General features: G+C 38.7%; 1 protein-coding gene across 2 annotated transcripts in view; it reads left to right on the top strand.

The window, feature by feature from the left end:
- Window positions 1–15,640, top strand: part of LOC131068344 (cleavage and polyadenylation specificity factor subunit 1) — a 276,602-nt gene that overhangs the window by 17,899 nt on the left and 243,063 nt on the right. For both annotated transcript variants that reach the window (XM_058003530.2, XM_058003531.2), the window contains exon 2: window positions 14,465–14,611. In XM_058003530.2, coding sequence (XP_057859513.1) covers window positions 14,465–14,611 — 147 coding nt within the window. The remainder of the gene's footprint in view (window positions 1–14,464; window positions 14,612–15,640) is intronic.

Raw genomic sequence — 15,640 nt, forward strand, 5'->3', positions numbered from 1 at the left:
TTCCTTCCTTCGGTATATCTATCTGAACAGTTTTGAACCTTGCACTATCCTTCTGAATTAAAGAGAATTTTCTAGCTGGCTTAGGTGGTTTAATCACAACTGGTTCTTTCACCTTTGCCAAAAATGCTGTAGTATTCTCTTCTGAGTGGGTCTCATTAGGAACCTTAGCCGTTATCCTTTCTCTCAACCAATTAGGAATGGTTGATTGCTCCTTAGTGTTTTTATCAAATCCACTATCCGTTTCTCCAGGCCCAGTAACTATACCATCAAGAAAAACCGTTGGAGGCTCAACTTGTTCCTTGGCTGGATTTTGGACAGCCTCTCTCATTATCTCTTCAAGCGAAGGAGAAGGCACTCTTACTTCATTATCCTCCATATCTGTGTCCATATCTGTTCTTCAATTGTATTCTGGTCAGGTACAACAGATGCGACATTCAAGGTCGAATGACCTTCATTTGATTCGTGCCTTTCCCCAATAATTTTCTTTCCTTTGGCCTTTCCAGAATTTCCAGCAGGTTCTTTTCTCTTCCGGGACCCAACACTTTCTGGATTCTGAGCATTGCTTGAAGGGATACCATGGTTGGAAGACATTGAGTCATCCATTCCCATCAAATCATAAGTCAAGGCAACACCTTTGGACTTTAGTTGCTTTGTCTTCTTTGATGTCCACCACTTAGAGTATTCGATCACTGTCTTCATAAGGTCTGCCAAATCTGATTTTTCCCCTTCTGCCGAATCAATCAAGGCAAGTGGCTGATTTCTTATCTTTTTGAAACCCGACTGTACAAGTTCAGGACTGTCTTCCACTTGATCAACGACCCTGAATACTTCTGTTGCTCTTGCCATGCCTAGGGGAATTCTTGACAAAAATCTTCTTCTGATTTCAAAACTATCTGCTGCATTAGCCCAATAATCCTCTAAATTAGTTCCATGTTCAAATACAATTCCTTCTACCCTTTTCATCTTACAAAACGGATCAAAGTTCCTTCTTGCCTTGTATTGGTAGATGGGGTACCATGCCAGCTCCTTTTCAGCAGTGGCAACAGCTTGTGCTGATGGACACGTCTCCAATCCATTTCCAATGGTGAGAGAAGATGTTTCTGCCTTCTTCTGCTTCTCTCTCTGAACCGTCATGAAGCTCTTCAGTTGCCTCACAACTTCTAGTAGCACAACTTGGTTGGTGGGATAAATTGGGAGCTTGTAGGGAGATCCAAAAAATCCCCAAATTCTGATATAGGTGAATTTTGGGTATTGGATATACCAATACCTGAATCTGCTTATGAGGTCTTTTGACTCTTGAGAGAGTCTCTGATGTAATCCACCTTGCAGTGTTCGCGTGATATGCATCAGGAATGCATCATTCACCTTCTTGAAATGTAATTTCTTCCATATGCAGCTAGGGGTAACAATCGTAAACAGGAAACTGATTCTCCTTGTTTCCCACCTCTCCTCTGCAAGTGAGGCCTCTGTATCTGTAAGTTCTAGCAAGGGAATAGAACAAATATGAACTCATGTAGAAGATTTTATCTCCCTCCAAATTTTTCCGCTGGCTGTCCAAGTTGTTGCTTATTATCTGAGCTCAGCCAATCATCTTGACTCCATTCATTATCTCATTAATGAAGTAATACATCCAAGGCTCAAATGGAGCGCCTTGGGGATTACCCATTATTCAATTGAAAAGGACAATCATGTCTCCAATATCTTCTTAAAAATACGCCCTCACCAAGTTCTTCTTTGATAGCTTAGAGGCCCCCTTTCTTGGTTTATCTAGCCATGAATGATTAATGGTGGCCTCGTACTCCTCCATGTGGTCTTGATAAATTTGATTGGCCTCATCCTTGGTCACATATACAACATTATGATATTTTGGGATTCTAAATGCCTCTCTTATGGCTACATCATTGATATTAGCCAACACTCTTCCGTCTGGTGCTACAACATCTTTACTGTCAGGGTTATAGTGCCTAGCACACTGAACTACGAACTCCGTGCATTGCATAGTAGGGAGAAAGCCAACAGCATGTACAATGCCACTCTTCATCATCTTACGCATGGTCACAGTAGGCACAAGGTTGTCCAAGTTGAACATCCTTTTCTTAAACTCCCTCAGATTAATATGTCCAAGGTTTGTATCACTGACATTCTTCCATTTTGAGTTCATCCTTGATTCAGGAGGAGCATCCTTGTCTACTTGAAACTTCATCGCGACTGAAATCTGCGAAAACATATGAAGCCTAAGTTAGAAACCAGAATTTCAATTTAAAATTTGAGGTTTTGAATGACTAAGTGGTTGAAGTTGTTTACTTTATTTTTCATACTTAGTCATTAAAATGAAGTTTTCACATGTAGGAATTTCGAAAGTGATACCAAAACTTCATACTCTAAATTCTGATTTTAATCCAAAAACCAGGTCTGCAATAACATCAATCTCATCCAAACTTGCTTTGGAAGGCGGGAAATAAGAAATAAGGTATGAATATTCAGTCCAACCTGATCTTTCTTGTTGAAATTTTGGACAAATCTGTTAAAATCACCTCCAATGAACTTAGAAAACTCAGAAAATCTAATAAATCTGCCTTCAAAACCAATTTAACTGGGGTGATGTGTGAAAAAGGTCACAACAGGTATACACTTGAAGATGATGAGCTTTGTATTTTTCATGTAGTCAGTGACAAATATGTCAAATGTTTTTTTGTTTATATTCGAACACAACCTAGATACCCTAGGCAACTTTCTGAAATCCTTCAAAAGCAGATCCTAGATGTGAGCAAGCACAAGGATTCCAAAATATAGTTGGGTATTTATCCTTCAAAATTTTATCTCTTCCAACACAGTTTATAGAATTGATTGTTACAATTTGAAGTACATTTTCTACCCCAACGTGTAGAATGGCTTCTTCTAGGACATTGGCAATATATTCTGAAGATATTGTTTCATTTGAACCTTCCATGATCTTTATAAATATAGCTCGATGAGGACAACACACAAGTGTATTGAAAATAATTTTATTCCTTCTATTTGACCAACCATCACTTTCAATGGTGCACCTAGTTTTACTCCAGGAATCTACAATAGGATTTAGTTCATTCATTAACTTGGCCTTTTCTTTCTTGAGACTTGTTGGTGTTTGTTTTATCATCTACCAAACATTAGGATAGGATACCCGAAGGTATTCTATCCTCTCCTGAAAAATCACTACTGATTCCAAGGTCTATATGTGCGAACAAGCGACTTTAGTGGAATAGCTTCTTGGGTAGTGTATGCTGAAATTTTCAAGGGGGACTTACATTTGACAAGTATTTTTTTTTACTGCTGAACTTAGATGGATTTAGCAATTTAGACTCTTCTTTCTTTTTTTTTTTTTGGATTTTCTGGGATTTAGATTTTCAAAAGAAAGGGAAAAGGATAGGGTTTAGGAAGGCTAATCTAATCCTACGAATTCTGGAGACGGTATCAACTGGATGCTTTCGAGAAACCAAACCTTGCTTCGCCACACTAGGGACAACTACACAAGGCCGGTGCAATCTTCAATGGGTTGTGCTTATGATCGAGATGTTGGGATGCACAGGGGATGGGCTCAGACTAACTTTGCATGGTAGAATGGACATCATCCATTTACCAAAAGTATGAGCGGAAATACACCATCAATTGATACTTATCAGATCCTTCATTCAAATTAACAACAATGAAAGCAAATCTAGATTAATTTTAACTAAGTGTTGAGGCAATTGAAACCATGCAAATCATTCAAATAATAGAGATTACAAAGCAGCACACATGCAATATATTATCTGGAAATGACCTTAAGCAACAATACATCAAAAACCTCACCCTTTTCAAATGAGGGGAGGCAACCTTATATAGTTTCTCAAAAATAACTGAATGGCCGAGATCAAATAGTGATCAAGGGCCATGATTGAAAGTCCTAAACCCTAATTAGGGTTTCCCGAAATACTATCAGTTCAAGCAAATGAAAGAGTGACAAGTGGCGCAGCTGCTAATTTTACTGAGGTGAGTGGCCACTTTCCTCTTTCAGAGATTCAACGTATCTGGACACCACGAGCTTGACCTCCTCCATGGTGACACTTGGCAAACCGCCAATCTGGAAGTCGACGAGATCCACATCGTCAGCGCACGTAGCAAGGATGCCTTCCCACTCTACTGCCTGGGTGAGGAAGTTGTCATCGATGGAGAGGAAGTTTGCAATCTTAGAAAGATCACCTTTGTCAATCATCCCTGAATCTCGGAAAAAGCTTGTCTGAATCCTGGCTCTCAAGTTCTCTGCTTGTAAATGCTTCTCCCTTAGGCTTTCCTTCTGCCAGATCTCTGACGCCACTCGGAATACCTTGCCCAAGATCTCTCTAACCCTTGCCTCTGTCTCAAAACACTTGGTCTCGGATTTCTTCAGGACTTCGATCCGAGTGACCAGAGCGTAGTACCACGTGCCGAAGTCGTACCTGTCTCCTGTCTGTATGATGCCTGCATCCACTAAGCTCTTCTTTGACATGCCTCGGATAACCTTTAGGTGAGGGAGTATTTCATTCTGAATTTCATCCACTTCTTCCCAATTGGATGATAGATCCTGGATATGATCAATCAACAAAGAAGTTGCCTCATGCTCTGATACTAAGTTTTCTACCAGGGTGTCAGCACGTATCACAGCATCTGAAATCCACTCCTTTTCTTGAGTGTACGATCCCTTCATCTCATCATAGTCCTTCATTGATCCCTGCTGAAGAGGCTGTGGTGGAGTAGCTGGGACTTCATGGTTGAGCGGGCTGGTAAGATGGAGAACATACTTCCTCCACTGCTGGTTTTCTTCCTCCACTTTCTTTCTCTTTTCTTTCTCATGAGCCAGCCTTGTCTTTAGAACATTATAGGAGTCATCAAAATATTGGATCTCCTGGTCCTGGGTAGGCTTACCCATCTCTATGGTGGTGATCTTGTAGTCATTCGTTGTGACATTGTCCCTAGTCTTCCCTTCTTTGGCCTTGAATCCGGCATTGTCTCTCTGAATCAAGGAGAACTTCCTGGCTGGCTTGGGTGGTTTAGCTGCGGTGGGCTCATTCACCTTCTCCAGGAATGCTGTGGTAGCCTCCTCGGTTGAGTGGACATCCTTGGGAACCTTGGCCTTTATTCTTGCTCTCAGCCAATCAGGAATGGTTGATTGTTCTAGAGTATTCCGATCAAACTCATCGTCTGCTTCTCCCGGGTTCGCTGGCATGCCATCCAAGAAAATTATAGGAGCTTCATCCTGTCCTCTGTCTGGAATTCGGAAGACCTTCTCCACCACCTCCTCAGCTGGTTGAGAAAGAACTCTTACTTCATCATCACTCACATAGATATTTATCTCTTGTTCCCCAATTGTACTCTGACCAGGGCAATGGAAGCAACACTTAGGATGGTGTGACTTTTGCTGGATTCTCTTCTTTCACCTACAGCCCTTTTCCCTGTGCACTTTGTGGAGCTTCCACCCAACTCTTTTCTCTTTCGAGATCCAACACTTTCTGGATTCCGAACATCACCGGCGGAGGTACAAGGGTGGACGGACAGAGTATCATCCACTCCCATTAATTCATAAGTTAGAACCATACCTTTGGCCTTCAACTGTTTTGTCTTTTCAGATGCCCACCACCTTGAGTATTCAACTACTGACCTCATGAGGTGTGCTAGGTCTGATTTTTCTCCCTCTGTCCAATCTATCAAGACCAAAGGTTCATTCTTCATCTTCTCAAAACCTGGCTGCTGAAGTTCTAGGCTTTCTTCCACCTGATCGGCAACTTTGAACACCTCCGTTGCTCTCACCATACTTAGAGGAATTCTTGACTAGAACCTCTTTCGGATCTCGAAACTATCGGCTGCATTAGCCCAGTAGTCTTCCAGATCTAGTCTGTGCTCAAATGTTGTCCCTTCGATCTTCTTTATCCTCTGGAATGGATCGAAATCTTTTCTTGCCTTGTATTGGTAAAAGGGATACCAGGCCAGCTCTTTCTCAGCGGTAGCTGCAGCTTGTGATGATGGACATGTTTCCAGCCCATTACCAATTGTAAGTGAGGATGTGCCTGCCTTCTTCTGCTTATCCCTTTGAATCACTATAATACTCCTCCAATTGTCTCACAACCTCGAGCAACACCACTCGGTTGGTTGGGTAAGCTGGAAGCTTGTATGAGGGACCAGAGAATCCTTGAATTCGGAGGTAAGTGAACTTTGGATATTGGATGTACCAACACCCGAACCGACTGATGAAGTCCATAGACTCTTGAGAGAGCCTCTAGTGCAGTCCACCTTGAAGGGTCCGGGTAATGTGCATCAGGAAGGCATCATTCACCCTTTTGAAATGGAACTTTTCCTCCATATGGAGCTGGGGATAGCAATGATATACTGGGAATTGGTTCTCCTTGTTCCCAACTTCTCCTCTGCAAGTGAGACCTCTGTACCTGTAGGTCCTGGCTAAAGAATAGAACAAGTAAGAACTCTTGAAGAAAGTCCTGTTTGCCTCCAGATTCCTTAGCTGGCTGTCTAAATTGTCGCTGATCATATGGGCCCAGTTTATCATTTTTACTCCTTTGATTATTTCATTAATGAAATAATACATCCAGGGTTCGAATGGAGCACCCTGAGGATTGCCTATTATTCTATTGAGCAAGACGATCAGGTCCCCAATGTCCTCCTTGAAGTATGCTCGTACTAGGCTCTTTCTTTGGAGTTTAGAGGTGCCCTTCCTCGGCTTGTCTAACTAGGAATGATTAACTATGGCATCATATTCTTCCAGGTGATCATGGTACAGACTGTCAGCTTCATCCTTGGTCATATATACTGTGTTGTGGTACTCAGGGATCCTGAAGGCCTCTCTGATGGCCTCATCGCTGACATTTGCCAACACTCTTCCATCAGGTGCAACAATATCCTTACTGATGGGGTTGTAGTGTTTGGCACATTCAACTACCAGTTCATTGCACTGCATGGTGGGGAGGAAACCGGCAGCGTGCACGATACCACTCTTCATCATTTTCCGCGCAATGGTGGTAGGCACAAGGTTGTCCAGACCAAACATTCGCTTCTTAAACTCCCTCAGATTGATGTGTCCGAGATTGGTGTCGCTGATGTTCTTCCACTTGGAAGTCATCCTTGACTCAGGAGGAGCATCTCTATCTACTTGGAACTTCATGGTGCTCAAGACCTGTAGATAAATGATAAAAACTTTAAGTTAGAAAAAATTCTGCAGAATTTCGAAAAAAAATAACGGGGCCGCGAAATGGCTAAGTGTTGGAAAATTTTCCATTTTTTTCACTCTCATACTTAGCCATAAAAATTGAATTTTCACCTCCAGACCCTCAGCCTTGAAGCTGGTTGAAGTCACCATCAAGTGTTTAAAACTTTCGAAAATTTTCATACTTAGCCAAAAAAAGTTGAATTTTCACCTCCAGACCCTTAGCCTTGAAGCTGGTTGAAGTCCCCATCAAGTTTTAAAACTTTCGAAAATTTTTTATACTTAGCCAAAAAAGTTGAATTTTCTTACTCCAAAATCATTTATTAAATTCTAGAAAAATATCCAGAAAATTCACAAGTTTAATTTTACCTCTGACTTGGCTAGGCTTTTCTCCAAAATATTGAGAAAATTTAGAAAAGATGCCTTTCTCCAGAAATCTGTAAGCCTTCTGCCAAAATATTATCCGACTTCCAGCGATATCTAGAATTTCCTCCAGATGATCTTCAAACTGACATACTTTACTAAGCTCTCCTTAGTAATTTTGAACTTCTTGGTGTAATAATGAATTTGATAATGAAGTATTTGTAGACAAGTTTTAAGAAAAACCCCTAAAATCATCCAACTCATACTTTCCATTTTGATTTAAGTTTGAAGATGTTCATTAATCCTCCAATATTCCCTTTCAAAAAAAAAACTTTCCATTTTGAATTAATATCTTAATAAAAATTTAATATTCCCTCAATATTCTCAAAAAAACATTCCATTTTGGATTTATTTTGAGGATTTTTTTTTTTTTTTAGATATTTCTTCATTTTGAATTTAATTTTGAAATCTCTTTGGATTTTGTGACATCATGTTGACTTTGTTTGACCTTCCATGTGTAGGTTGATTTTCTGAATTTTACTTCTATCTTTTCCAAATTTTGGCGAATTTAGCCAACCTCTCCGAGGTATGGCAGACTTTGTCTAGAACTCCTTCATGGCTTCCTTCATGGCTGGGTGGACTTTGGAGTTACCTCCTTCATGGCCTCTTTTATGCCTTGGGCGGACTTTAAGTCTTGCACCTCCATGGTCTCCTAAGGTGGGCGGACTTTAGGCCTAGTGCCTTCATGGTCTCCATCAAACTTGGGCGGACTTCAAGCTCACCTCCTTCATGGCCTCCTAAGGCTTGGGCGGACTTTAACCCATGCTCCTCCTTGGTTGGGCGGACTTTGACTTGCCTCCTTTATGGCTCCTAAGCCTTGGGCGGATTTTAACCCATGCTCCTCCTTCATGGCTCCTAAGCCTTGGGCGGACTTTAACCCATGCTCCTCCTTGGTCTCCTTTACCTTGGGCGGACTTTAAGCTATGCTCCTCCTTGGTCTCCTTTATGGCTGGGCGGACTTTAGAGTGGCCTTCTACGTGACGTATTCATGGCTGGGCGGACTTTAGAGCAGCCTCCTACGTGACCTCTTCATGGCTGGGCGGACTTTAGAGTAGCCTCCTACGTGACCTCTTCATGGCTGGGCGGACTATATATGAAATATAACATTTAAGTATAAGTGGTATTTCTTATACTTAAGTTATATTTCATATATATTGTCAGGATGTTTGAGAGTGGTTTCGGGCCTCTAGGACTAATAATGCAAAATCTAGTTTTTGGAGGATTCTCCAATTTTCCAGACTTAGTCAAATTTCAGGATCAGGATGACATTCCAGACTTAGCCAAATTTCAGGACATTTGAGGATCAGGATGATTTTTCGAGCTGATTATTCTTTGAAGGTGCCATGACCCCCTAAAATATAGGAACTTAGCTTTTTGGGTCAAAACTTGAAAATTTTGGATCGCGGTCGAAGTAGGTCAGTGGTACAAGTGTAAACCCTAGGTTTGCATCCCGAAAAAGCAAAAAGCCTAAAATCTAGGGATTTAGCTTTTTTAGATCAAAACTTGGAATTTTCGAGTTCCGATCGAAGCTGGCCAGTAGTACAAGTGTAAACCCTAGGTTTGCATCTCGGAAAAAACAAAAAGCCTAAAATCTAGGGATTTAGCTTTTTTAGATCAAAACTCGGAATTTTCGAGATCTGGTCGGAGCGGGTCGATGGTGCAAGTGCAAACCCTAGGTTTGCATTCCGAAAAAGCAAAAAGTAGACATCCCTAAAAAATATGGAAAACTTTCTAAAAATAGCCATACCGGGGATCGGGCTAAAAAGGCCAAAAACAAAACTTCCAAAAAAAAAGGAAAAAGCAAAAAAAGCAAACTTTCTAAAAATAGAAAGTTGTCCAAATTCGTCAAGGCCTGAAATGCTCTGAACTAGACAAGGCTTGGTGAAACTACAACAAAAGGTCACATGACACTAACAAAATCCTAGAAAGCAGGAAAAGAGAGGGTCCCCATTTACAATGGGGCGATGAGACCCAAATTTCTCAAAATCTTGTAAGAGTGGCTATTATATCCCTTTCCAATGTTTGAAATTGCATGAACTATTCCATGATGTCATGTCCCTATGATAAATGTATCAAATATATGTCTATTTTCATGTATTACAATTTCTGATATTAATCTAATCAGTTTTTCTTAAGTTCTCTACTGATGAATATCCATTCAAAATAATTAATGTACTAATTTGATTATAACAGAAACAAATGTGTTAAAACTTTAATTAATGTGATACTCTTGCTAATTATTAATTTGATGATAAATATTAATAAATAATAGATAATAATTATTGAATTTAATTTTTAAGATAATCACATTGGGTGTACACATTTTCATAAAGCCACAACCCAGGCGATGGTTAGTATTGAAGTAGACGTGACTCAGCAGCAACGATTGGCTTATGTTACTTATATAGCATTTTGGGCTCTTACATGGGAAAGAAGATGTGGGCAAGCATAAAAAGTACGGGATACAAGATGAGAATTATTATAAGTGGAAAGGCTGCCAACGCCAACACTTAGAAGACTCCAAGCAGGGAAGAGACTTCCCAAGTATGTCCCATTCGCCGAAGGCAAATAGGGAGATTAAGCTATAATCGTGTAATAAGGTTCGTGTTCTGAGACCAGAACAAAATAAATACAATACGATATTTTTTTTTTTGATCGGTAACAGGTTTAATATTTGTATTGCTTGAAAGGAGAAAATTACATGCATTCAGCTGCTCTGTAGCTTTCCACTATCTTAAGACTATATGGGGTCTCGCCCCTACAAAACTCAAAATGAAACCCGAGACAGAAAACCACACTAGCTATGCCTACCACTAAGGATACATTCGTTACATCAGTGAAAAACCACCCAAAAAAACCAACGGCCTACTCAAGAAACCAACCTACCGGAACCTGCCAAGGGCCTCCTCCCTGGAGAAGTTGGGGATGGCATGACTGGGTCCTGCATTGGACTGCGCCATCTCAACACTGGTCATGGTTCCCGGCCGTCCTCCTCGCAACTCGCTGCGTGCCATGATCTTTGCAATCTTCCGAGGGAAAATACAATACGATATTTATCTGAGCAGAATTTTCTGATAAAACTAGTAATCAATTGTTGTTATATATATATACAAGGAAGACCCAACATGACTGTAATCACGTTAATGGCTTGATCAGTAGTTTTTACTGAATTCATAATCTGATATAACAATCATAACATATAAGAAAGAGGAAATTATGAACTTAGGAATCCTACAGTTCACTGTTAATTTCAGGCTAAACATAATAACAGTTTTCATTGAAACAATGAACTAGAATAATAATCTGTATGCATAATGAATTTAATAACACACTCTAAAGTTGATGCCTTCCCAGAGAGGTTAAGGGATCTATAAAGGGGACTACTGCCCACCCAAGTAAGCCTCTACTGAACCTTAATAAATCAGTAGGCCAGGAGGGCAAGTGACTGCTCCTGGGCTTGGGTTTGGCAAAATTAAACCACCTCTACCATCCATTGGCTCTCTGACCAAAATAATTAATTAACAAACTTGACAAGTTTCGAATGTAGGATTGCAAACTTGATAATGAATCCGATTTCAGGCAACTAGTGGGAAGTTTAATATATCTCACCTCCACTAGACCTGATCTGAGCTATGCAGTGAGTTACATTTCTTGCTTCATGACAGCTCCTACATCAATTCATTGGGCTCGAGTGAGGTGGATCCAACGCTATGTCAAGGGCACTTTAGACTTTGGTATCCTTTATGGACGAACCAAAGATGCTAGACTCATCGGTTTCATAGATTTAGATTGGGCAAGTTCTGTTGATGACAAAAAGTCGACATCTGGGTATGTCTTCAATTTGGGCACATGTGCTGTCACTTGGAGCAGTAAGAAGCAACAAGCTGTAGCTCTTTCCTCGACTGAAGTTGAATATCAAGGAATAGTCAAAGCAGCTTGTGAGGCGGTTTGGCTTCGAAGGATGCTTTCAGACATCCGAATGTCTCAAGCAATCCCTACACCCCTGTTCTGTGACAATCAAGGGGTGGTCAAACTCGCCAAAAATCCAATCTTCCATGAGCGAACCAAGCATGTTTAGCTTCATTGTCACTTCATCTGCAAGCTGGTTGAAGATAGATCCGTGGATTTGCAGTACACTCACATCCGGATAAGTTTGTTAAATTCAAGGGGCTACTTGGTGTAGTAGATAGATTGACCATTAAGGGAGGGTATTAGAATAATATCTTTATTCAGTTATTTAATGGTCAATATTGTAATATATTGTAAATATTAGTGGTTTCCAATTTTGCATCCATTATCTTTTGTTTCTTATTAGAAACATCGATCTCTTGTAATCTATATAATGATCTTTCGATCATTCATTAATACATTCAAGTTTTTACCAATTACTCTCATAATAAACGTTAATATAACTATTAGTTTCAAGTTTTTATCATTTAAATTGTCAAAGAAAATAGTAATAAAGTAGACGATATATACAAGGGTTGTTCTTTCTTTGAGTTATTTGAGACTCTTAAGACATTATTTGCTATGTTCATTGCAACTAGAAAATAAAAACAATTGCGAGTTGCTACAAAACAAAGGATTTTGTTTATTTCTTAAGTTTTTCTCATGTCATGTTGCATGAGGTGTAGGAGTAGAGGTTACATAAAAAGTTGCAATCACATTGATAGTTAAAATATGAAAAAAGCAACATACTACAATGGATTAAGAAGAGGTGTACATCTAATTCTATAAAAATGTTAAATTTTTGTATTATTTATCATTTACAAAAATTTAAATTAAAAAACAAAAATGGTAAAAAAACTTCATGAAGATTAATTTTGAATTTGAAAACGAATCAATGGAATTAGGAACATATCTCAAAGAGTTGGTGTTGTTGATTTTCCTTTTGTCTTTATCTTTGCAAATGACAATATAAAATGAGAAGGTTTTACGGTTTTTGGAACAATTTCATTTTTTTGTTTTTTAATTGTTTTCCTCCCCTTAGATGATGGGGATGCCCTAACCATGTTAGGACCAACTCATCTGTGGATGTACTACAGGCCATTTTGGGAATGTCCCTACCTTGGGGCTTGGGCATTGAGGATGGTAGGAGGATGCTTTACCCGCATCCTATTGTCTGTAGGATGTCTAGGATGCAAGCTTGAGTCTAGGGATGTGTCGCGATGGATCCACTTTTTCAAGTCAATTTCGTCTATAAAACCTTTTGTAGAGAAGTCTCTTTTAGCTGTTTTAAAATTATAACATAGTACTAGTTAGATTTCCAATTTTAAAATAGTCTAATCAACATTCAGGGAGTTGAGGGATTTATCTTATATACCTTTTTTTTGTAGTTCATCTTGCTTGTACTATGGGAAAGATCTCATACATCAATGTTGGAATATACACTCCAATATAACTGTTAGTTGTTAGAATAAGTCAATATTAAAATTTTGCATAGCTGTCGAGAGTTCTAGTTCATTGTCAATAATACCCAGTTTGCTATCAAACAGCTACAGTTAGCTTTTAAACTGTTTACCAATTTTATAGGAAGATTGTTGCATTTGTTGTATCTATGTATATGCAATTGAGTCAATGAAAGTATTAACTGTGAGTTCGCTATTCTGTTCTCTGTTCTTCAAACTTTATTTTGGCATCATAGCAAAACAATCTTCATAGCCAAGTCTATGTAACCAATTGAAAAGGGACAAGGCAAATTGTTAATGGTGCAGATCCGTTGTAGTCTTTAAAGGAAGATTTGTTTCACGTAGGAGCTATTATTCTTTGTAGGATCAAACAACATTCACAAAGGTATTTTTGTTTTTTGTCATAGAATTTTTTGAAAATGGAAGAACCACTAGATATTGATAGTGAAGATGACTTCATTGAAGATGAAGTACTTATACTAGTTTGAGGAGGCCAACAGTTTGAAGCCAAGGAGGGATGTAGTAGAGGATAATTAGATGCTCAATAGTCTTAGGTGCTTGTAAATCAGAGAAACTATATCTCATTGGGGTTATGAGACATACATGTGAGGACTGGTGTCCAATAGTTCAAGGGAGATCTGAAATCTGGAAGTTCAACATCATACCTTTACGAGGGTAATGAGACACTTCATGTTGAAGTGGTTTCCAAAGATGTTGGCCCTTGGGAACTTGGATTACAGCTAGACAACTATACCTGCAATAGGGAGCAGCTTGGAGAAGTCTTACTGGTCTGAGAGTTCTTTTCAAAGAACAACTTCTGCATGTTGTATTTTCCATTTTTTTTTTATGTTGTTAGTCAGTCTAATGTTGTAGCGTTAAGAGGAGGTGTTGGAATATATGCTCCAACATAATTGTTAGTTGTTTGAATAAGTCAATGACAGAATTTAGCATAGCTGTCAAGCGTCACAATTCGTTGTCAAACTGTTTACCAATTTAGTTCTAAAACTGTTTACCAATTTTATAGGAAGATTGTTTAATTCGTTGTATCTATATATATGTAATTCAGTCAATACATAAAGTATCAAGTATAAGCTCGCTGTTCTATTCTCTGTTTTTCAAACTTTATTTATCAGTTCTCTATACAAAGTAATCTTTAAGACTTTTTATGTCTTTGCCAAATACTCATGTTTGTATTTTCAAAATATGTTTGCTATAATTTGTAGAATTAATCTTATAGTTTAGTTAGTTTAACAACCTTTTTAAATATGATACCTTTATAGTTAATGCATTCTAGCCACTATAATTTGTCAAGTTCATAGCTTTTCACGTATTTCATGTCTTAGGTTTAGAAAGTTTTTGTCAAATATTATGTTGATAAAATATTGAACTTGCTTGGTTTTCTGTCATCCTTGTTCCATTGTAGATTACATGGTAATGTTGAAAGCATGGCAATTTTATCCCCTGGGCATGATGATGGCCGTAGAAAGAGAGATGCAATTATTTTGTCATTTCGAGATGCAAAGATATCTGTGATGGAGTTTGATGATTCAATTCATGGCCTTCGAACAAGGTATGCATTAAATATTGATTCATTTAATAATTATATTGAAGTATTTTGAATGAACAAACCATTAAACTCAATTGTACCCATTCATGTAGGTTATCACATTTCTTGAACCTTAGCTTATTAGAATCTATCTCTAAATCTTTAATTTAGAAACAAAAGAATAAGCAAGGCATTTAAGCTTAATCATACCCATTAACATAAGTTCTCCCATTTCTTTAATCTTAGAGAAATTTGTCTTGATGTAATTAACTAAAAACAGAACTACCTTGTGAATTTGTTAATGTCGATTTCTTTCGGCATTTGTGAATGTTAGGTACTTGTCCTTTGGGGTACCTTAGAATGGTGAAGGCTATGCCAAAATGAGGAGGGGATATATTTAGTAATAGAAGACTTAGGTTGCTAGATCATAATGTATCAATTATATCCTTTGTTATAAGTCGTAAAAACACATTTAGAAGAAATAAGGAAAGAGAAATGAAACTAAGCCTAATTTTAACACTCACTAGGAGTCGAAACACGAAAACCTTGCCCTCTTCTCCCCTTTGACATCAACAAGAAAAATTTCTTTAAAAAGGACATTTTTCATAATTTGGTTGTGGGTGCTCTAATCTTTTTTTGCTGATTGATTAGAGAGGGTTCTATTGGGGCCATCACACAAAATATTTCAAAAAGCATTTACAACTATAAAAGTGGTCATACCAACTGAGCATGCAAAAGTACCATAAAAACCCCAGCCGCATCCAACATAGGGAAACAACTAAAAATTAGCACTGATCTTTGAGCAACCAAAGTGCACTATCACAGGAGCAAACAATAGGACCATGAGGATTGTGACACATTGTATCCACCCACCCTTTGAAGAAAATCACCATCAATTGCTGTTAGACTAGTCCTCTCCAACCTAACTGTTGTGACCATTTCACAAATCACCCTACCATAAATGGGGACCCCTCTTTTGCTTGCAGTTTTAGGTCTTTGATAGGTTTGGTAGCAATCAGATCCTTTTGTTTGAATGGAATTGAGTCAGTTAGC

The sequence above is a fragment of the Cryptomeria japonica genome, chromosome 11, assembly GCF_030272615.1.
Source record: "Cryptomeria japonica chromosome 11, Sugi_1.0, whole genome shotgun sequence".
Classification (NCBI taxonomy): Eukaryota; Viridiplantae; Streptophyta; class Pinopsida; order Cupressales; family Cupressaceae; genus Cryptomeria; species Cryptomeria japonica.